A 24,068-nucleotide genomic window follows, 5' to 3' on the forward strand; every position below is an offset into this window, starting at 1 on the left:
AGAAAGGTATACTTGTTATATTTACTTTTTAAAATAATTTGAAATGTATTAACATGTGTTTTGATTTCCAACATACTGTGAATCTTAATCAATTCTGTTGATGTTCATATATACAGATTACTGTTAGGGACTTGCTGCTCATGATTGGGCACATAACGAGCTCAGTATTGGAGGAGGTAAATAGCATCCTGATCCCTGCCTTGGTTGACCTTATAAGGCTGAGAGCTTCAGAAAGTGCTGCAGAGAATATGCTCCCCATCAGCAAAGACACCAACGAAGATTCAACCCAGGGCTCTGTCAGCTGTACCTCCCTACTCTCCAAAGTCAATGTCATCTGTCTCCCTCAGAGTCCTGACAGTAGGTCCTCCCCAATCTCCATTGATGAACCAGTCACTGCTGTCCAGACTTATTGTAGCAGCAGTTCTCTGTCCAGTGAGGAACGAGCACACTCTTTCTCCAGTCAGATCTCTACTAAGAACCTCCTGGCTGCTAGGTCATGTTCTGCCAATCCACCATCTGCTAAACTACCACCTGCTAAACCACCACTTGCTAAACCACAATCTGCTAAACCACCACCTGCTAAACCACAATCTGCTAAACCAACGCCTGCTAAACCAACACCTGCTAAACCACCACCTGCTAAACCACCTACTGCCACTGACTACTCTGGAACCTTATCTGCTGTGGTAGGTCGTGGGCATATCATCCCTGTCAAACTGACCTTGGCCCCTTTCTCCTCAATCTCCAGCGACGAGACCAACACCAACCTCTCCTCCAGCAGCCTCCCTTCCTCGTGCTCCATCAAGCTTTCAGACAGTAGGAGTGACATTCCTTGCTCCCTGACTGTAAGCTCCATTTCAAATGTTCCTGGACCTGACTCTAGCAGCAGCCCTGTGCGGGAGAATCAATTTGCTACTGAGGTCTCGTCGATCTGCCTCAGCCAAGATAGAAATGGCCAAGGAGGGAGTGTGACACCTCCAGCCCCTTTGGTTGTTTCCCTCCCCTCCATTATTGAGCGGGCTGGCGGACTTGTATGTTCCGTCATCTCCCAGTCTTTAGCAATTGTGGAGGCGCGGTCAAGTGTGAATGGTGAGGAGGGCTCTCCATCTCCCACCACAGTCTCCCATTCTCCTACAAGGATGTTTGTCAGCCACTTAAGGAGTAGCCCACTAGGTGAGGACCTTGTAGATTCAACACTTGCGGATGTTATCTCTGTCCTGAAAATGGAGGGAATTCTTTCCTCCTCTCCGACTTTGGAGGAGGAGCTGCTTGATCTCTCCTCCAGTTGTTCTTCGTCATCCAGCGAAATACTGCAATGTGTGTCTGTTGGCCCTCTTGGCAGTGGGTCGGAGACATCCTTCAAACTTCTTGGGGGTCGTACTCTGGGTATCGCCACCCCAACGGCCCATGTTACCACAGAGGACTTAGAAGTCTACAGTGATGAGATCATTGACGAAATCCTTATTATAATGAGGACCAAAAAAGATGATGACAGTGGAAGTGACGTCTCTGGTGCATCAACACCATGCAACACACCAGCACCACAGAGCCGGTCCTCTTCTGCACTGAGGGGAGTGCTTCCCCATGACAGGAGGATACTCAGCACAGCACTGCTTGGAATCCAGAACACACTAGACAGTGAGAACCTCTCAGGAGAGTGTTCCACCTCACCACAGGACAATGCCAGAGTCCTGGAGATGATAAAGCTGCTGCAGAGGCGCCTTGAGGGGACACCCTCAGAGTCCTCCATCCATATCACAGATGTGGCTTCACCTTTGGGCATATCTCTCCCTGTATCTCACTATGCTGTTCAGTCGTGTGTATTTGCCACTGACAAAGACCTGAAGGCAGAAATAGTGAAGGGAGTCTTTGAAAGCCTGAGATCCCAGTTTATGAGCTACTCCATCAAGCCTGTGAGTAACATCATTACCAGGGCAACAACAAAGATGGCTGCCTCCAATCAGGTTAGTTCAGAGACACTCCAGGCAGCATCAGAAAAATCATCTGCTGTGGCTCAGAACCTTATTAGTTTGGTTTTATTTAAAGTTGCCAAGATGTCCTGCTCTGATGACTTAGAGGGTCTGGGTGATCATATCAGATGCCCCTCAACTTTGACCAGAGTTCTGACACCTTTGACCTCGGAGAAAGCTACACTGACACCTGCTGTTCTGAAGATCAGAAGGGAGATGTCTAAGGAAGTGGCCACCGAACTCCAGAGTTTCTTGATCAAGGAATCCCTTACTGGCACCCAGGCACCATCCAATGGACATGTTTGCACTTCTGGTTCTGCCCCAAGGGAAGCTGTATGGGACATCCTGAGGAAAACCAAAGAGGAGGCTTCCAACAAAAGCCTGAATAATATTTTCTCTGTTAATTTGGATGAGCGGCTCACAGACTATATTGCAGATGCCTTATATCCAAAGCTGCATGACCGATTGGAGTCCAAGAGAGAGCTGCAGGCTTCTTATTACAGCTCCCAGATCAGCTGTAGCCTCAGCCCCTTCAAAGTTGAGAGCAGCCTAGAGCTCCAGGAGTTCACTGACCCACTTTCTGAGTCAGTATTGTGTCTCCTGGATAGGACATTTGGAGATAAAGCTCAGAACTTAAAGACAGGCGGGGGTGTTTTACAATATGTCACAGACCCAACCTATAAGAAGCTTTTGATTGGATCCCACACCAACGACGTCAATGTGGTTATGCACACGATTGCAGTGGAGGAGTTGCCTGTTGAGGGCTGTATTGCGCAAAGTGAGGCCATTCATGGCCTTCACAAGAAGCAAAAGTTACCTTCCAGTGGCAGAGGGAATGAGACCCCGAGCCCTACTAATTGCCTACTGGAGGGTGTAGTGGGCAAACTGGTACGGAAGATGCTATTTCAGGGCCTTGACATCCCTGAGGTACCCATAAACTACAGCCGCTCTGAGAACTTTAAGCAGTATGAACTGGTTGAAAAGCTTTGTCCTCTGATGGTAAGGACAATCATGGCTACAACCATAGTCAATCAACCACCTACTATTCAAGAAGCAGTGATGTCTTCCGAGAACATCCATGTGAGAGAGCTGTGTGAGGCAGGTATCAAAAACCTCAAAGAGAACCATGTACCTGATGACTCTGAGACAAACATCATGGTCAGAGGGGCTTTGAGTGAAATTGAATCCTGTATGATTGAGACCTCCGACAAGGACTCTCCCAGTTTACATTCCACACCAGAGGTGGTTGTAGACCTGATCACCAAGCTGCTTCATGGGTATGAGCTTGACGCAGAAGACTTTGCATCACCTGTGTCATCCCCAACCACCACTCTCTCTGATGTGGCAATGGACATGGTGGTTTCTGTCCTTCGGGACATGTCCGATTACCCAGACGTTACCTCAGCATTGGAAATGACTAAGGATCTCAAGACGCCGTACTCCCGCCCCTCAAGTGCAAGGATTGTAAGTGCCCTCTGCAGAGAGCTGGAGGAGCAAATGGGCTCTCCTGATGCTCTGAGGCGAGCTTTGAGCCGTGGCAGCGGGGAGATGACAACAGCCATTGCGAGTGCAGTCACCAGGGAAGTCAACCGTCTGGGTTCAATCGTACCCAAAGTCTCTATCAGGCCGCTCTCCTCAGACATCTGCCTAAGGACAGACCAGGACAAGGTCATCGTTAAGAGCCGATGTGGCTCGGCTGAGGTGAAGGCATCCCAACCGGTGTATATTATTGTTCATGTAGAGGCGGTGATGGATATCATTGTCCGGCTGCGGTCTCTGATTGTTCCTCGGACCCAGGATAAACTGGCCAGCTGGACCCTAGTTGAGGATGTGACCAACAAGCTGTCCAGTGCTCTCTGGGTGAGGGTGACTAACAGGTGGAGGGAAGCAAATGTCTGCCTGAAGGCAACAGACATCTTTCAGTTGGTGCTGTCTGTGCATAGCAAGTTGATGCAACGCTATGGCACAGAGGAAGCCCTACAGAAGATACTGTGCCACAAGGCACCCAAGCTGCACAAGGACATTGTCTGTCTTGTCACGAATGGAATTATGGATGCACCATCCAAAATTCAAAGCACCAAAAATCTGGAATCTACACTCAACTTGAAAGAATTGACAGCCTTGTTTAATGAAATGACAACCCGTCAATCTTTGAATAAGAAAGCTGAGCAGAGCTGCATGAAGACTGAGATTGAACAGCCGGAGTGGTCCACTGTGGAACAAGTGACATCCGGTTCCACCAGCTTCATTAGGGAGCTTATATTAGAAGAAGTCCTGATGAAGCTTGTCAAGAAGATATGCCGTATGCCAAAAAGGACCAAGAAGCGTCAGCGCATCCAGATCAGTGATCTGGTGACTGAGCTGATGCGATTGTTCGACGATGAGGTGGCCAAATATCTGATTGAGGAAATGGAAAGCCAGCAAAAAAGTTTCAATTCTAAGATGACATCGAAGCTGGCAGATGCCATCTACACTGACCTTGGGAAGGTCAAGCGTTTGAAACGCTCCTTGAAAATTGCCGATTTATTTGAGGATCAGGAGATGCTTTCCATTGTCTCTGTCATTGTTTCCCACAAGCTACTGGCCATCTTGAAACCCTCAGTTTCCAACCCATATGACCGTGAGACCTCAGACCTTGAAGACTCATGCAGTGATGATGTGGAGGATTTGGAATCTGAGGGGGTGCATTATGCCACCAACAGAAAGGTAAGACAAGCTCAGATTACTCTTGAATGGTCATTGGTTGTGCTTTTTGATATCGGCACCAGTAAGTATAGTTGTATAATTATAGGAATATGTAAAGGAAGTGAAATTGAAGTTTAATTGTGCATTCTTGAATTCTGATCACAGTCCAACATGAGCATCGTCCTTACAGACACTACAAACCAGCCAGAGATGTACATTGCTGTGGATTATCCACCTATGAGTGAGTATTCCTGGGGAGAAATGTTCTTATGGGACAATTATGTATAAAGAAGTAATAAATTATTGTTTTATCAGACAATTGTCCATCTGAAATTCTTACATATTTTCATCTTCTTGCCAGTTAAATTATCCAAGATGAGGAAAGGCATCCGGGACTTCTTCTGGGGAGTCCAGAAGGCCTGGAAACGCTTGGTCACCTGCAAGTCCTCTGGGTCCTCTGATGGGTAGCCTGGATGACGTGCAGCCCATGTCAGTTGCTTTTGCTAGGCTACATCTGAGGAGGGCACCACAACTGGCCTCAATACAACATTTTTATTTTTGTTGCTCATTTCTGTTTTCATTTTGAATCCCCTAATGCTGCTATATTTGAACCAGGCTGTCAGTGGACTAGCTTACCATTCGTTTATACTCCTTAAGGAAGATCCACTATAGGCTACTCAACACCAAAATTCCATCTGGGACTTTTGATCCCTTATTAGCTCCCACTCCTGTAACTAGGAATGTGAGCTTCTAAATGTCATTCAGACTACAGCTTCTCCTGTGATTAGGAAGATAAGCTAAGAAGCCCAACCAATTGACTAGATGTGCTGTACATCTGATGCCCTCTCCCTATTGTAATCATTGATCCACGTCCATTGCAGCCTCTAAATGTGATGTCGATTTTTAGCCTAAATTAAAAAATGACAAGGAGGGTAGGCCGACAGCAGCTTCTACTCTTACGATTAGGAAAGTGGTGCTAAACTTTTTGGGCTTTGAGGAACTATGTATTTTATTTTTCAATCACTTACATACTTTTTAATTGTTGTTTTAATAAAGCATTTGTATCGCAGATTTTGATTAATATTGTATCTTTCATAATTTTTCATTTTAATTTAGGTATTCATTTGATGACATGGGACTAAAGCGTAGTTTATACCCTACATACACGTACACAAGAAATAACTACAAGCAGCTACACAAGAACGCAGCATCAGCATTTTGTGAAGCGTTCTTGTGTTGCACACGAAGGGTATGAACGAGGCTTAGTCATTTTATGACTTCTATAAGGGTATATAATGATATCCATAGTGCAGTATTAAGATATTCATTATGGAGCTTTATATTATAGTAGAAATAATGTAAATGAATAAAAGTGAATTGATATTTGTCAACTTGATGGCAATATTTGCTTGCTCAACAAAAGCTATATTGGTGTTAGGTCTGAAGTTGCATGACATCCACGTATTTATTTAATTGTCACGGCCCTGAAAGAGGTAGAAAAGGCCTCAAGATGGCGACAAATATCTTCTGTCAGACAATCTAATCAATGTATTTATCACATGCGCTGAGAAGAACAGGTGAAATGCATACTCACATCTTCCTCTAACTCTGCCTTGGCAGAGAAGGGCTTGATGAATCATATACAGTATATTGAATTCAGAGTTTCTAGTGAACATTGCTGTCTGCCAAATTAATTAGCAGTATTAAAGCAGTGTAATATACACTGAGTGTACAAAACATGAGTGCTCTTCCCATGACATAGATTGACCAGGTGAATCCAGGTGAAAGCTATGATCCTTTAGTGATGTCACAGTGTAGATGCTGGGTTTTTGACACGCAACAGTGTCCCGTGTGAATCAAGAATGGTCCACCAACCAAAGGACACCCAGCCAACTTGACACAACTGTGGGAAGCATTGGAGTCAACATGGACCAGCACCCCAGTGGAATGCTTTTGACCCTTTGTAGTGTCCATGCCCCGACGAATTGAGGCTGATCTGAGGGGGAAAAAGGGTGCAACTAAATATGGCCCATTCATACTAGCAGGGAAGCCCCTCTCTCAGAGGCTGAGGCGAAGAGGAGGAGTCGTAAGCCCACTCCATGTGAGTGGCTTTACTGTAACCTCAGGCACAGTGAAACGGGGGAAACTCATCCGTATAATTGTGTTGAGGAGATCCAGACTGCATTTCAAATGGCACCCTATTCACTATACAATGCATTACTTTTGACCAGGGCCCATAGGGGTCTAGTCAAAAGTAGTGCACTTTATAGAGTGCCATTTGGGATGCAAGTTCAGACTCAGCTTTAATAAGGGGATTAGGTCTGCTAGCCAGTGTTCCGTCTCTCTCTCCCTCTCCTGCAGGCATGCTCATGTAGAATAAGGTGTTTTCGGGGCATGATGACTCAGCTCATTGGTGACCAAACTCACCTTTTGTAGTGTGGTGTTTATACAGCTGCTACACCTTAATCAGGACCTCATCCCCCGGCTAATTTAAGTATCTGGTGAACGAGATGACCTTAATCATAATTTGTGGGCCAGTATGTTGTGTGGCAACCCTGCCTGTTAGTAGTTTGACACACATAATGCTTTACTTGAGGGCTACCTACATTAAGACGTCATAACACATGAATCACCCATTTATTCAATGGGTGGGTATAATCCGGAATGCTGATTGGTTAAAAGGCATTCCAGCCGGTGTCTATTCCACAAATTACCACCAGCTAAATCTAGGACGTTAAAATGCTTATATACTCTGTTCCATCTGACTGTCTCATCAGCCCAGGCAGGGAAGTTATAAACTTGATCTCCACTATAAAAAGCATCTAGACATTATATCACATTTCTTTAGACTAACATTTAATTTTCAACAGCGGAGATTTGTATAAACATGAGTCGCTCTCCGACATCTGCAACATTGTTTCAAATATTCAAATTCGATCTCCAACTGTCCTATAGTAATGAACGTGTAAGGGGGTCGGGAGTCGGACGAGAAAGAGAGATGCCAGGCAGCGTTTCTCAGCCAGTCGAAATCATGAATCAGCTGTCATGATTTTTATGGAAATATACAAAGAAATGTCAATTGAAAAAAGGTAAAACGAAAGGAAGGGCAGCTAGTTTGCAGTCTTTCCAGCTCCAGTTTGTAGTTATTGTGTTAGCTGTGTTGTTGGCTAGCTCCTCTGAACAATAGTGTCCTAACAAGAGCACATTTTTTTATGCCGGGTGAAATCGTACCTGATTAGTTAATTGTTATTGATGTATCCTCGAAGCCAGTGTTTGGAGGATATTGTCACGCCTGCTCCCACTCCCCCTCCGCGCCAGGCTACCCGTTTGTACATGCACCTGTCACCATCACTACGCGCAGCAGCGCTCATTGGGATCACATGGAATCCTTCACGTGGTTGATTGCCCCTGTATATCTCTATCTGTTCCTCGTGGTGTTCCCTGTGTACGCATTACTTGGTGTTGTGTGTTCCTGTCCAGACGCTGTTCCTGTTCTGTTTAAAGTCTTTCAGTTATTAAACGTTCACTCCATTTACCTGTATTGGCACTTCGTCTCAGGCCTATAAACACCCGTGCCAATATATCCTCCAAACACCAGCTTCTCCGGCATTATCACTTAAATATCCACAGCCATTGGAGGCTGGAAAGTCCCACCTAAAATTGAATTTGCTCATCAGAGGGCAGGTCACTGCTTGCTTGAAACAAAGCACAACGCTGGAAATGTGTCCGCATCCACAGAAACTAGTCCCATCGTTCTATGACTAACACAGATGGTTGAATATATCAAATTCAGAGAGAGTGGTAGAGAGACTCTGACACAGATGTACTGCCAGTTCCTTATTGGTTTGGCTGTACTCTGAGTATACAAAACATTAAGAACACCTTCCTAATATTCCATTGCACCCCTTTTGCCCCCAGAACACCCTTGTCGAGGCATGGACTCTACAAGGTGTCAAAAGCGTCCCATAGGGATACTGGCCCATGTTGATTCCAATTCTTCCCACAGTTGTGTCAAGTTGGCTGGATGTGCTTTGGGTGGTGGACCATTCTTGATACACACAGGAAACTATTGGCACCTACTACCATACCTCGTTCAAAGGCAATTCAATCTTAAATCTTTTGTCTTGCCCATTCACCCTCTGAACGGCACACAATCCATGTATCAATTGTCTCTTCTTCTGTATTATGGTGGTCCACAACTAAATGTCATAGGTGCATGCTGCTGTATTGGCTGTGTATCAGTCTACTATTCTATAGTATGAATTCATTACACTTTGTGAATAAAAAAATATGAAAAATAAAACTAAATACAAAAACAATTGCTTTACCAACTAACCCTGATCCCATTAAAACCTCAACAAAATGCCACTACTTTGGCCCTATCTGATACTACTCCAGGCCAGCAGCCTGGGAGGATGGGACATTATCATTCAAAACATCTTGTAACTCTGCATTTCTACATATTTTGCTATAGGACAGCGAGAACTTTTTATAACAAATGTCATGCAATTATACTCAGTATGCCGTGGGGCACAGATAAAAAATGTGCAGTTTTACAGTTTTTTTCCTTCAATTTTACACATTTTGCCATGGGGTGGATATAAATGTTTGCAGATTTAAAGCAAATTTCCTGCAATTCTACACATTTTGTAATGACTTTTGCCATGTTAATAAGATATCTGAGTGTGAATGACTAACAAAATAAATGGGTGCCCTCTGGAGGTCAGGGCCCCTGGGCACGGCATTTGGCCGTAATTATTACTAGTTTAGATAGCCGGCTAAACTACACTACATTACCAAAAGTATGTGGACACACATACTGTTCGTCCAACATCTCATTCCAAAATCATGGGCATTAATATGGACTTGGTTCCCCCTTTGCTGCTATAACACTAGATGTTGGAAGATTGCTTCGGGGACTTGCTTACGTTCAGCCATAAGAGCATTAGTGAGGTCGGGCACTGATGTTGGGCGATTAGGCCTGGCTCGCTGTCAGCGTTCCAATTCATCACAAAGGTGTTCGATGGGGTTGAGGTCAGGTCTCTGTTCAGGTGAGTCAAGTTTTTCCACACCGATCTCGACAAACCCTTTCTGTATGGACCTCGCTTTGTGCATGGGGAAATTGTCAAGCTGAAACAGGACAGGGCCTTCCCCACACTGTTGCCACAAAGTTAAAAGCACAGAATCATCTAGAATGGCATTGTATGCTGTAGTGTTAAGATTTCCTTTCACTGGAACTAAGGGGCCCAGCCTGAACGATTATTCCTCCTCTAACAAACTTTGCAGTTGGCAGTATGCATTGGAGCAGGTAGCATTCTCCTGGCATTCGCCAGACCCCGAATCGTCTGTCGTTCCAGATGGTGAGGCTTGATTCATCACTCCAGAGAAAGTGTTTCCACTGCGGCGAGCTTTACACCACTCTAGCCGACACTTGACATTGTGCATGTGGATTTAAGGCTTGTGTGCGGCTGCTCGGCCATGGAAACCCATTTCATGAGGCTCCCGACAAACAGTTATTGTCCTGACGTTGCTCCCAGACACAGTTTGGAATGCGGTAGTGAGTGTTGCAACCGAGGACAGACAATATTTACTGTAACGCTTGTCCTCTGGGGAAGGAGAGGAGGACCAAGGTGCAGCGTGGTAAGTGTTCATTTTATTTAATGAAATATGCAACACTAGACAAAACAACAAACATGGGACAACTGTCAATCAGGGACAACAATTGACAGCTGCCTCTGATTGAGAACCATACCAGGCCAAACACAGAAATAGACAATCATAGACTAACTAACATAGACAACCCACCAAACGCACGCCCTGACCATACTAAAACAAAAGACAAAACAAAGGAACTAAGGTCAGAACGTGACAGTTACACTCTTCAGCACTCGGCGGTCCCGTTCTAGGAGATTGTATGGCCTACCACTTTGCGGTTGAGCCGTTGTTGCTCCTGAACATTCCCCCTTCACAATAACAGCACTTACAGTTGACTAGGGCAGCTCTAGCAGGGCTGAAATTTTACAAACTGACTTGTTGGAAAGGTGGCATTCTATAACGATGTCCTGTTGAAAGTCACTGACCTCTTCAGTAAGGCCTATGGAAATTGCATGGCTGTGTGCTTGATTTTATATACCTGTCAGCAACGGGTGTGGCTGAATTCGCCAAATCCACTAATTTGAAGGGGTGTCCACATACTTCATGTATATGCACAACCACATTTTACTGAGTAAAATTTTTGGGGGGTACGTTTATTTCTTATTTTTGGTCGGCGGGCCCTCTAGCAGTCGGGGGCCCTATGCAACTGCTTATGTCGCTTATGCCTGGAACCAGCCCTGATGGTCAGTGTACAAAGCCACCTCTGTTCCTTTTGACATTCCATACCCTGAGTTGCTCAATATAAAGTACGCCATTTAGCAGACGCTTTTATCCAAAGGTTGAAAAGAGGTTGAAGATTCCTTTTTCATTGTCTGTTGTCATGTTTTAACCAATGCTACATCACAAAGAGAGCAGTCTCCTTGCCAGACAAATGCATGTGTTGAATGCAGTATACTTAGAGATGTGACTGACAAGTGTACATCTCCCTATATGTATGTGTCAGGGTTACAAATACTGTACATGTATTCCCTGAGAACTTGTGTCTCTTTTCTCTGCCTTACAGCACCTAATGAGAGATAGAGGAGATTCAGCTATAGTCTGAACACACACTCCAGAGCCCAACTGAGAAAAATCAATATGTGAACCTATTACTCCACTAGAGCACAGTGGCTCTAAATTGCTTTCTGCTTCAGCGGGTAAGCACTAGAAAGCTGATATCTCCTTCATGTCTGGAAAGCATGAATAAACATGATTTAAGGAAGGAAATTAATATTATGTAATATGACTCTAATGACCAGAAGGAATGTATTGAATTAAGCTGCCTATTGTATATAAGCTGACTAAAATTATACTGTGACATTATTCATTGTCGGGTAAAGTCAGTGATATGAGATATGGTATGTTTATTGAGGCAAGTAGAAAATGGGAAGAAAGGGGCTTAAAGTCAGACTTAAGAACATCCAACAGTTGTGCATCAGGCAAGTGCATTACCTAAGTCAGAATTTTATGTGGAAAGCCCACTGATAATCTTTCTGTCATGTTATTATAATCTTTGAAGTTTATTATTCAAAAAGTGATAGCATCATTGTTGACCGGACCTAAGGAGGATGGTAAAAGAGAAATGTTGTCTACCCTGTGTGGAAATAAATCACCCTACAGCATTTTCTTGTATATTCTTCTGTGCTGAGACTAAATAATCATAGGCCATAAGGCTGCCTGTTAATCCATCATCTCTGTACTCTTTTCTTCAAGTCATCCTGGCCAGGGACGGCACTGGGGTAGGCAGGTCAATGACTTGTCTATCTCAAATAAAAGAGATTAAAGAACCAGTGCTGCTGTAGGGGATCACACATCATTTCATTAGAATGAAATCAGACATAAAAAATGAACCGTGGTAAATATCTGAGTACTTCAGAATAATTTATCACTTGCCTTCTGATTTGATGTAACATTTAATGGGCACACTATCTGACAGACTCCCACAGCAGTGGGCTCTAAATGGTAATAGTGTTAATAACTGTGTTACAGTAGTTTAGAACAGTAAAGCACATAATCTAAATGACCCTAAAATCCTATTAGCCTTTTTCTTAACCTTTGTCTTTTCCTTTATATAATCAATTATGTTGTAATTATGTCAAATAAAACAATATGTCTCACAGCAAATGACTATCACACTTCTGCTGATGCAGTGAACAGGATTTGTCTGAATTGTTATCAATAGATTCCCCAACTTTCTGAAAACCGTCCCTGTGATGATGTATGAATAAACAACAATGAAGCCCTTTCAATCTGATATTCCTATCAGGGTGGGATTATATTTGAAATTGAGATCAAATGGGAAGATTTGACATGAATCCTCCAATAGAGCAATACTGACAGGTTGAATCGAGCATCCCAAATGGCACCCTATTCCCTATATTGTGCACTACCTTTGACCAGGGTAAAGCACTATACAGGGAATAGGGTGCATTTGGAACGTAACCACAGATAAGACAGTATGAGATATGCACAAATGTCCCAATAAGACAACCCAGTGAGTTATGAGAGACTCAATCACTTGATAACAGTGCCACTGATGACAATTTGGAAACTTCCTGTCAGTGCCAGACAGACTTATTAATTGTAGTAGCAGGTCTTGCTGAACTCATTGTCAACAGCGAGAGAGAGAGAGAGACAGAGAGAGAGAGAGAGAGAGAGAGAGAGAGAGAGACAGAGAGACAGAGAGAGAGAGAGACAGAGAGACAGAGAGACAGAGAGAGAGAGAGAGAGAGACAGAGAGAGAGAGAGAGAGAGAGAGAGAGAGAGAGAGAGAGAAATGAACAGCACAAAAACAAACCAAATTAAACTGGAAACGGGAACTGATAAGGCTTTGAAATGTTTTAGAAAGGATTTTGCCTCAAAATTATTCTGAGCAGACAATCTTTCATTTCAGTCAGAGGTAGTCTTGACTGAATTCTATCTTAAAATGAGGGATAAAGAAGACCCAAGTGTGCCCCGTCCTAAATAGCAATACAACTATATAAAGTTGGGGTCAAGTTGGGGTAAGTAAGCATTTCACTGTAAGGTCTACTACACCTGTTGTATTCAGCGCATGTGACAAATAACATTTTATTTTATCTGATGACACCTGACATTGTGATGTGACCACTGTGCTAAAATATAAATACATAAATATCCTGTTGAAAAATAGATTGTATTTACAACCACTGGAAAATCATTCTGCACTGTGTGAATCTCTTGTGTTTCCACAAGTTTCTTATGTTTTTAAGTTTTGAGCTTTGGCTGCCTACTTCATTTCCTACATGCCTTTTGAGAGCCCTCATCCTAGAATCTTCACTATGAATCCCCCGGGGACTCTTACAACAGTTCTAATAAAAATGGATGTACTTTGTTTCAGACTACTTGATCGTTTTTAGACTTCTATGTCCTTAGAGGATTTAAGCATAACTTCATGCACACCCACCCCTTTATAATGTATAACTAAAAAAGAATGACTGCCTCTGTAGCCAAAATGTCAAGGTTTGTCCAAATCATTTTGCTTTTTGAAAAACTGTCAAACATCAACCAATGTGTTATAGATTAGGCAATTAGTAAAAAAAAAAATCTGTTTGTTCTCAGTACAGCTGAATTGATTATAAACTAGTAAGGAACTGTACATGCTTGTTTACTCTCCTTACCCACATTGCCAGAGGCTAATACACAAATCCATGCTGACATTTCCTCCTTATGTCCCACATTATTGTTTCCCCTGCTTAACAGACATCCTGCTAATTAACCATGTAAAAAATAAAGGAGGGATATTGTTCCAGACTATTGGATTTGGGAGTCAGACATGAGTAAACGGACATGAGTCCAGAGACTGTCCAGCAAACAGTGGCTAACCACAACAAAAAAGTGATACAATACGGTCAAAATCATACTGTCAGGAAAGACCTGATATGTCCTTTTCAGAAGACCTGTCAACTGATCTCTGTATCTCAAACTGTAACTCTAGAGGTTCAGTTGAGTAACACTGTTATCTACAATATTTTAAATACCATCCTGTTCTGTCAATGATAATCTTGGTATCTAACATACTGTAACTAGAGGTATTTTATTCCTATCCATATGCAATATTGTAAATACCATTCTTAAGTCACCACAAATGCATAAACTAAATCTCTTTTCCTGTCAGTTCCTAGGTTTCAGTCCAATTGGCTACAGATTTTCATGCGAAAATTCAAACTTCTCTATGAAAAAATTATGCATATATTCCCGCCAGTTTCCATCAAATTGACTTGTTACAGATTAAGACGTAGTGCACATAAAATTACTTTTGCGGTTAAATTCCCATGTACTGTACCAAATAATAAAAAACAATTGGGTTTCCATCGCATTTTCAACTCTATTGATGGTTTTGTCACAAAATTGTTTGCGTTATATAGCGAATGTGCCCACTCTGGTCTAGGCACGTGTGCTCTTCCCAACAGCATAATTTGCGGGTATAGCCTATACTGTATGATTTTACTTGTCAAACGGCAGCCAAGCATCGATCATCATGCCATCAGAATTAGACCCTTGATATTTATCGGAAAGGAGCATCAACATCATCAAGTTCATCATAACTTATTTCATCTGTAGCCTAATAAACTGCATGCTTTCTCGAATCATAGTGGGAGGACCACACAATATCATTGCGTGACTCCAAGTTTACTTCGATATGATGGTTATTATATAAATATTTGCACATAAAGGTGTTTCCACCACCATTTCTCACATAATTCATTTTACCGACACAAAAAGATCCAACCTTGTCTAGTGTATTTTGTTTTGTTCACATTTTTAAGGTTGAACGACAAATTTGCTGTTTCCATCAGGCCTGTCGTGACATTTTTTATCCATCATGTCCTTTACTCGCTTATAAATGTTGGTTGGAAACCTGATTAGTGTGACCAAGTCGTGGCCTTCGAAGTCTGCTCACAAACACGTCTGTTTGTTCCCCTCCATTGAAATTAAATGTGACTCTGAAGAAAGCAGCCGGCTGGGGTTTGGCTCCTCTCTTGGGATAACATTTTCTAAATGCTAAAAGCATGTCTCTTCTTTAAAAGCACATCCATGAGTGTATTTCTCCGGCACGAGGATGAAGTGGACTGACAAATGCCTTCAAACCCCATTTGGAATTTGAGAGTGTCCCTGAGTTTAGACTGCGGGTCACTACATACACTCGCCAGCAGCAGTAAACCAAAGAGTGTAAAAGCAATGTATATTCAGTATTCACTCCCTTCATACATAGAGGAAGCACAGTGATGCTGAAGGGATGGGATCTGACCTTGACCCAGCGACATATCTGTAAAGTATGAGCAGGGTAAGGAGGTTTTCCTGACCATATGAACTGACCAGGGAAAACTCCTAACCCTGGACAAGGTCTTATTTTAGAGCAAAGAGGTGTTAGGCACTGTGTTGTCTGGTACAGAGAACACAAGTAAACTATAACAACATATTTTTTTAACACTCCATTTTGCCCTGGTGTTGATCTTGGAGGTGGCAAGGACACACTCAAGAACACCCACATCAGACCACACCTCCAAGCCAACTCACGATTGGCTTCTGTCATGGCCGCTCGAGGAGCAATCCAATAAAAACGAGGCCAAATCAGCGGGTGCAGTTATGGACATATGCCATCAATGGCAAAAAAGAGGCCTCTTACAATGGACTAACTTAAACAAAGATGCTATATGTCATTGTGTATGGTGGCTGGGGATCTATTGCGAGATAGTGGTCTTTGTGCACAATGCTTGACCAGCTCCACCTCCTTCTGTAAACCCTTTACTTTCCATCAAAGCCCAGGGATACAATTCAAATGAAAATGCGTGTGGAGTTGTGCTACGTCCCTCATAACACTTCTTAGTCGTAGTCTATGACCTACCCTCTAAGTAACCTGTAGTTAACCTGAGGTCACCCTCCTCGGTTCTGTCCCTCTCCATGTCTCCTGCAGGACCTGCTCCAGACCGTAATCACAGCCAACCACCCAGAGCTAATATATGCAATCCTACTCGACTTCCAAAGGACTATGAAGGAATATGTAGAATGTGACCTGCAGGACATTTTGCCACATTCAACATAACAATCTCCACCCACAGACCAATTAGGCATAGAAATGATTGTGAGTAGTAAGACACACATTTCTGCTCTTTAGAATCAACAAATAGATACCGTAAATGGTCACACTAATCCGGTTTCCATCCAACCTTTTACTGCGAGTAAAGTACATGGCGGATGAAAAAATATCACGACAGGCCTGATGGAAACAGGAAATTTGTTGGTCAACTTTCCAAATGTTGACAAAACAAAATACGCTAGACAAGGTATCATTGCTACAGACATGTATCATTGCAACAGTTGTAAATGTATATATATATTACTATTATTATTTTAGATTTCTTATACAGTACCAGTCAAAAGTTTTGACATACTTATTCATTCCTGGGTTTTTCTTTATTTTTACTATTTTCTACATTGTAGAATAATAGTGAAGACATCAACACTATGAAAAAACACATATGGAATCATGTAGTAACCCAAAAAGTGTTAAACAAATGAAAATAGATTTGAGATTTGAGATTCTTTAATGTAACCACCCTTTACCTTGATGACAGTTTTGCACACTCTTGGCATTCTCTCAACCAGCTTCACCTGGAATGCTTGCAGGGTGAACAAGGCTTTAGTGATAGCTCTTTCACAGACTCTCCTTCACAACCAGACAACTAACCATTCCACTACTGGAGAATCCTAGTATCATCCAGTTAGTCAATTGGCCTGGAACCAACTGTTGTAGTTGGAAACTGATCACCACACAGCCCTGAATACCCTGCCAGTCATACAGGAAGGATACTGCTCCAGTATGACCAGTTAACTATGTAACCTGGTCAGGCCCCAGAACAACAACCGTCAATGGCTACTTTGTCTCCTCACCCTGTTAGGACACACGAATGTCCCGATCACCTTAAAGACTTTGAATCAGAGCTGTACAAATCAAATCAAATCAATCAAATCACATTGTATTAGACACATGTGCCGAATACAACAGCGCAGTAAAATGGTTACTTATGAGTCCCTAACCAACAATGCAGTTTAAAAAAATACAGATAAGAATAAGAGATAAAAGTAACAAGTAATTAAAGAGCAGCAGTAAAAAATAACAATATATACAGGGGGGTACCGATCAGAGTCAATTTGAGATAGTATGTACATGTAGGTAGAGTTATTAAAGTGACTATGCATAGATGACAACAGAAAGTAGCAGTGGTGTAAATATGGTGTGTGTGTATGTGTGGGGGGGGATGGGCACTGAAAATAGTCTGGGAAGCCATTTTACTAGATGTTTAGGAGTCTTATGGCTTGGGGATAGAAGTTGTTTAGAAGCCTCTTGGAACCTAGACTTGGCGCTCCGGTACCGCTTGCCGTGCGGTAGCAGAGAAAACGGTCTATGACTAGGGTGGCTGGAGTCTTAGACCATTTTTAGGGCCTTCCTCTGACACCGCCTGGTGTTGAGGTCCTGGATGGCAGGAAGTTTGGCCCCAGTGATGTACTGGGCCGTACGCACTACCTCTGTAGTTACTTGCGGTCGGTGCCCGAGCAGTTGCCATACCAGACAGTGATGCTCTCCATGGTGCAGCTGTAGAACCTTTTGAGGATCTGAGGACCCATGCCAAATCTTTTCAGTCTCCTGAGGGGAAAAGGGCATTGTCATGCCCTCTTCATGACTGTCTTGGTGTGCTTGGACCATGTTAGTTTGTTGGTGATGTGGACACCAAGGAATTTGAAGCTCTCAACCTGCTCCACTGCAGCCCTGTCGATGAGAATGGGGGCGTGCTTGGTCCTCTTTTTCCTGTAGTCCACAATTATCTCATTTGTCTTGATCACATTGAGGGAGAGGTTGTTGTCCTGGCACCACACAGCCGGGTCTCTGACCTCCTCCCTATAGGCTGTCTCATCGTTGTCGTTGATCAGGCCTACTGTTGTGTCGTCGGCAAACTTAATGATGGTGTTGGAGTCGTGCCTGGCCGTGCAGTCATGAGTGAACAGGGAGTACAGGAGGGGACTGAGCACACATGTGTTGTTACTTACCCTTACCACCTGGGGCAGCCCGTCAGGAAGTCCAGGATCCAGTTGCAGAGGGAGGTGTTTAGTCCCAGGGTCCTTAGTTTATTGATGAGCTTTGAGGGCACTATAGTCAATGAATAGCATTCTCACATAGGTGTTCCTTTTATCCAGGTGGGAAATGGCAGTGTTGACTACAATGGAGATTGTATCATCTGTGGATCTGTTGCGGAGGTATGCAAATTGGAGTGGGTCTAGGGTTTCTGGGATGATGGTGTTGATGTGAGCCATGACCAGCCTTTCAAGGCACTTCATGGATACAGATGTGAGTGCTACGGGTCGGTAGTCATTTAGGCAGGTTACCTTAGTGTTGTTGGGTACAGGGACTATGGTGGTCTGCTTGAAACATTGGTATTACAGACTCGGACAGGGAGAGGTTGAAAATGTCAGTGAAGACACTGGCCAGTTGGTCAGCGCATGCTCGCAGTACACATTCTGGTAATCTCTCTGGTCCTGCGGCCTTGTGAATGTTGACCTGTTTTAAGGTCTTACTCACATCGGCTGCGGAGAACGTGATCACACAGTCTTCCGGAACAGCTGGTGCTCTCATGCATGTTTCTGTGTTACTCTGCTTCGAAGCAAGTATAGAAGTAGTTTAGCTCATCTGGTAGGCTCGTGTTACTGGGCAGCTCTCGGCTGTGCTTCCCCTTTTAGTCTGTAATTGTTTGTAAGCCCTGCCACATCAGGTCGAGCGTCAGAGCCGGTGTAGTACAATTCAATCTTAGTCCTGTATTGACGCTTTTCCTGTTTGATGGTTCATTGGAAGGCATTGCGGGATTTCTTATAAGTTTCCGGGTTAGAGTCCCGCTCCTTGAAAGTGGCAGCTCTAGCCTTTAGCTCAGTTCAGATGCTGCCTGTAATCCATGGCTTCTGGTTGGGGTATGTACGTACAGTCACTGTGGGGACAACGTCATCGATGCACTTAATGATGAAGACAATGATTGATGTGGTGTACTGGCGGATTACAGCTCATTCAATGCTGTCTTAGTGCCAGCCTCTACAGGGCACGTAAAACGTCTGCCATCTTCTCCGGCGCCATCTTACTTATGATACATATATGCAACTATGCTACTAATACTGTTGTATTTCAGTTTTCTTTCCTGTTACTTGGTTAAGCTACTATGTGCTTGTATCATTTTTTATTTAACTTTTTATTTAACCTTTATTTAACTAGGCTTCTTATTATATTTTGCAGAATTGCCCATTGTTGATATGCTGTAAGTGTGTGAATGAGATGTAAACATGAAGTTTACAAGCTATTTGGTGTAAGCTATTCAAGCAAATCAGAGGCATGTCAGTTAATTCAGAAAGTATTCAGACCCTTTGACTTTTTTCCACATTTTGCTATGTTACAGCCTTATTCTAAAATGGATCTAAAAAATAATAATCCTCATCAATCTACACACAATATCCCATAATGACAAAGTGAAAACAGGTATAACATTTTTTTTGCACATTTATTACAAATAAAAAACAGAAATACCTTATTTACATAAGTATTCAGACACATTGCTATGAGACTCAGAATTGAGCTCAGGTGCATCCTGTTTCCATGGGATGTTTCTACAACTTGAATGGAGTCCACCTGTAATAAATGCAATTGAAAAGGCACCTAAAGGCACCCAAAGGACTCTCAGACCTTGAGTAACAAGATTCTCTGGTCTGATGAAACCAAGATTGAACTCTGAATGCCAAGCGTCATGTATGGTGGAAGTCTGACACTGCTTATCACCTGACCAATACCATAACCTACGGTGAAGCATTGTGGTGGCACCATCAATCTGTGGGGATGTTTTTCAGTGGCAGAAACTTGGAGTCTAGTCAGGATTGAGGGAAAGAGTACAGAAGTACAGAGAGTACAGAGTAATCCTTGATGAAAACCTGCTCCAGAGAGCTCATGACTTCAGGATGGGGCAAATGTTCACCTTCCAACAGGACAATGACCCTAAACACACAGCCAAGACAACACAGGAGTGGCTTCGGGACAAGTCACTGAATGTCCTTGAGTGGCCCAGCCAGAGCCCGGACTTGAACCCGATTGAAAATCTCTGCAGAGACCTGAAAATAGCTGAGCAGTGACGCTCCCTGTCCAACCTGACAGAGCTTGAGAGGATCTGCAAAGAAGAATGAGAGAAACTCCACCAAATACAGGTCTTCTAAGATTGTAGTGTCATACGTAAGAAGACTCTAGGCTGTAATCGCAGCCAAAGGTGTTTCAACAAAGTACTGAATAAAGGGATTGAATACTTATGTAAATGTGATATTAACGTTTTTTTCTTTTTTTTTCTTTCTTAAAACCTGTTTTTGCTTTGTCATTATGGGGTATTTTGTGTCGATTGATGAGGGAAAAAACTATTTAATCTATTATAGAATAAGGCTTTAACGTAAGAAAATGTGAAAAAAGTAAAGGGGTCTGTATACTTTTGGAATGCACTGTATGGAATAGGGTGCCATTTGGGACGCACAATGTGTCTCCGACTAGAAATACTGGGACTTGATGTATGACCGTCTGTAGTCAGCCCCTCTTGCTTGATAAACATCTCTGACTGTGATAAACATCTCTTACTTTGTCATAATTTACTGCTGAAGGCACTGAGCATTCCAAGTAGCCTTATTTGATGTCTTCTTCACAGATGCCAAACCAAATGCTGGGGGAGTTAAACAAAAACACCTTTCTATCTTTAAACAGTTTTCCATTGGCAGCATTTTGGTGCGTATTTTAATAAACCACAAATACGGTTATTCATCTTTTTTACATCTTCAAAAAGTAAAATTGTCTCAGAGGAACCCAAAGTTATTTTTTCTGCTTCTATTATCATCAACAATAAATATCTTTCTTGTTTTTTAATGATTAAAGCGTTATTAGAGAAGATATGTAAGGACTATTTTAAACCTTTCTTACAAAAGAATGCTTGAGTCAATGGAACTCTCTGCACACTCTCTCCCATATGTCTGAACTGAATTGGCAGAGGTGATAGAGTAGGAATCAGTTCTCTCCCCAAAAAACACACATATACAGGAATCAGCACATCCCCAAAAACACATATATACAAAACACTGCCAAAAGTATTCAAATGAGTGGATTCGGCTATTTCAGCCACACCCGTTGCTGACAGGTGTATAAAGCGAGCACACCGCCATGCAATCTCCATAGACAAACATTAGCAGTAGAATGGCCCGTACTGAAGAGTTTGGTGACTTTCAACGTGGAACCGTCATAGGATGCCACCTTTCCAACATCAGTTCGTAAAATGTCTGCCCTGTAAAGGCTGCTATTGTGAAGTGGAAACGTCTATGAGCAACAGCGGCTCAACCGTGAAGGGCTAGGCCATATAATCTCACAGAACGGGACCGTCGAGTGCTGCAGTGTGTAGTGCGAAAAATAGTCTGTCATCGGTTGAAAAATTCACTACCGAGTTCCACCTGTGGTAAATTCAATTGATTGGACATGATTTGGAAAGGCACACACCTGTCTATATAAGGTTCCGCAGTTGACCGTGCATGTCAGAGCAAAAACCAAGCCACGAGGTTAAAATAATTTTTTGTAGAGCTCCGATACAGGATTGTGTGAAGGCACAGCTCTGAGGAAGGGTACCAAAACATTTCTGCAGCATTGAAGGTCCCCAAGAACACAGTGACCTCTATCATTCTTAAATGGGATAAGTTTGTAACCACCAAGTCTCTTCCTAGAGCTGGCCGCTCAGCCAAACTGAGCAATCGGGGGAGAAAGGCCTTGGTCAGGCAGAGGTGAACCCAATGGGTTTTTTGGAGCCCACTTTTGTACTAAACCGGTAATACCGTAAATCCCAGGTTGAGAGAAGGACCATATGACAATATGAAAATCGGGATGCCGCCCAATCCTATTGTTAGGTGTAATGCACTGTTGGAGCTGGAGACATAAGCATTTCGCTGCACCTGTGATAACATAAGCAAAATATGAGTGCACAACAAATAAAATGTGATTTGATTTCATGCTGGATTTTTAGGATGAATCCCTGGACAGGAAAACGTTTATTTCCAACATTGGTAAATACTGAATTTTTAAATTAAATCACTTCCAGTTAGGTTACATTATTTTAGACGGTAAACAGGTTTTCCCTCTAACATGTCTGTACATTCTACATTCTAACATTTAATATCGGACTTGACTACATCATTATTACAGGGTACAGATCTTGACTCTGCCAAATACATGTTCCGTTTCAGTGCCAACATACTGTATCAACGAAAACAGGGCATTATAAAGAATAGATTAGAGCCCATTTTCTTTTTATCAGTGGCACTTCTATTTCTATATAAACTCACCCCATCAACACACATACATTACAGAGCCTATATTTTGAACACACACCCGTTGAGTTCAGAGGGCACAGAGGTACACCTACTTTTCCAGCAGAAGTAATCTTCATCCAAGAGAGGAGAATATGAACAGAATGAGACAGCCTCAGCCTGGTCGAGGTTTACACAGCCAACCTTTAGGGGTTGGAAAAAAGTCATACCTGATAAGCAGGAATGGTGTTATGCTCAGAAGATTAATGGTGTTTACAGAATGTGAGTGTGACTAATATATCTCTTATGTACTCTGTCAGAGTCTCCAAAGAGTGATAGTAACAAGTAGTTATGGCAGGGTATGAAAAATTAGCTGCAGATTTTAAAATATGTTCTCATCAATAAGAACCCTCAACATTTGGTACTTGACTGGAATTGACTGCCTGAGGTCTGCAGGAAAGGCAAACAATATTACTCACTTTAAACATTACTGCTATTATGCTATAGCACATAGTGTATATTGTTGCTTTATCTACAGCAAATTCAGAAAGTATTCAGGCCCCTTGACTTTTCCACATTTTGTTATGTTACAGCCTTATTCTAAAATGTATTAAATAAAACATTTTCCACATCAATCTACACACAACACCATATAATGACGAAACGGAAACAGATTTTTAGAAATGCATTGAAATAAAAAACCAAAATACCTTATTTACATAAATATTAAGACCCTTTACTATGTGACTCGAAATTGAGCTCAGGCACATCCTGTTTCTCTTAGGTAGGGGGCAGTATTTTCACGTCTGGATGAAAAGCGTGCCCAAAGTAAACTGCCTGTTACTCACACCCAGAAGCTAGGACATGCTGATAGATTTGGATAGAAAACACTCTAAAGTTATGTCTGTGAGTCCTACAGAACTGATATGGCAGGAGAAAGCCTGAGGAAAAGCTTACCACTGTTTTCAATGGTTGTCACTTTTATTATAAGTTAAATCCTCACAGATTGCAGTTCCTAGGGCTTCCACTAGATGTCAACAGTCTTTAGAAAGAGTTTCATGCTGGTTTTTGGAAAAATTAGCCAGAAATTGTATTTTTTCCAGGTGGCTCCCATTTTGGCTATAGTGTTTCCAAGCGCGTGGAAGAGAAAGCGTTCTTTGGTATTTTTCTCGGGTAAAGACAATAACGATTCTCCGTCTTAAATTGTATTGTTTATTTAGGTGTTAGGGTACCTAAGGTTTGATTCTAAACGTTTTTTGACTTGTTTGGAAAAGTTTATTAGTAATGTAATGTTTGGGATTCATTTTGTATGCATTTTGATGGAGGGAAACTGGGTGGATTATTGACTGAAGCGCACCAGCTAAACTGAGTTTTTATGGATATAAAGAAGGACATTATCGAACAAAAGGA

At 42.5% G+C, this 24,068-nt stretch overlaps 1 protein-coding gene across 1 annotated transcript; it reads left to right on the top strand.

The window, feature by feature from the left end:
* The first annotated feature begins 537 nt into the window (after positions 1 to 537).
* LOC110491137 lies at positions 538 to 5,714 on the top strand. Its single transcript, XM_036952522.1, has 3 exons — positions 538 to 4,676; positions 4,821 to 4,896; positions 5,017 to 5,714. The coding sequence occupies exons 1-3, from the start codon at positions 1,140 to 1,142 to the stop codon at positions 5,121 to 5,123; spliced, it is 3,720 nt and encodes a 1,239-aa protein (XP_036808417.1). The 5' UTR covers positions 538 to 1,139; the 3' UTR covers positions 5,124 to 5,714.
* Positions 5,715 to 24,068: the final 18,354 nt, after the last annotated feature.

This window comes from Oncorhynchus mykiss, chromosome 2 (genome assembly GCF_013265735.2).
Source record: "Oncorhynchus mykiss isolate Arlee chromosome 2, USDA_OmykA_1.1, whole genome shotgun sequence".
NCBI classification, from domain to species: domain Eukaryota; kingdom Metazoa; phylum Chordata; class Actinopteri; order Salmoniformes; family Salmonidae; genus Oncorhynchus; species Oncorhynchus mykiss.

Coding starts and splice junctions, on each gene's coding strand:
- LOC110491137 (XM_036952522.1), top strand. CDS start 1,140: ATGTTTGTCAGCCACTTAAGGAGTAGCCCACTAGGTGAGGACCTTGTA. Junction 4,677..4,820: donor ATTATGCCACCAACAGAAAG/GTAAGACAAGCT, acceptor TTCTGATCACAG/TCCAACATGAGCATCGTCCT. Junction 4,897..5,016: donor TGTGGATTATCCACCTATGA/GTGAGTATTCCT, acceptor TCTTCTTGCCAG/TTAAATTATCCAAGATGAGG.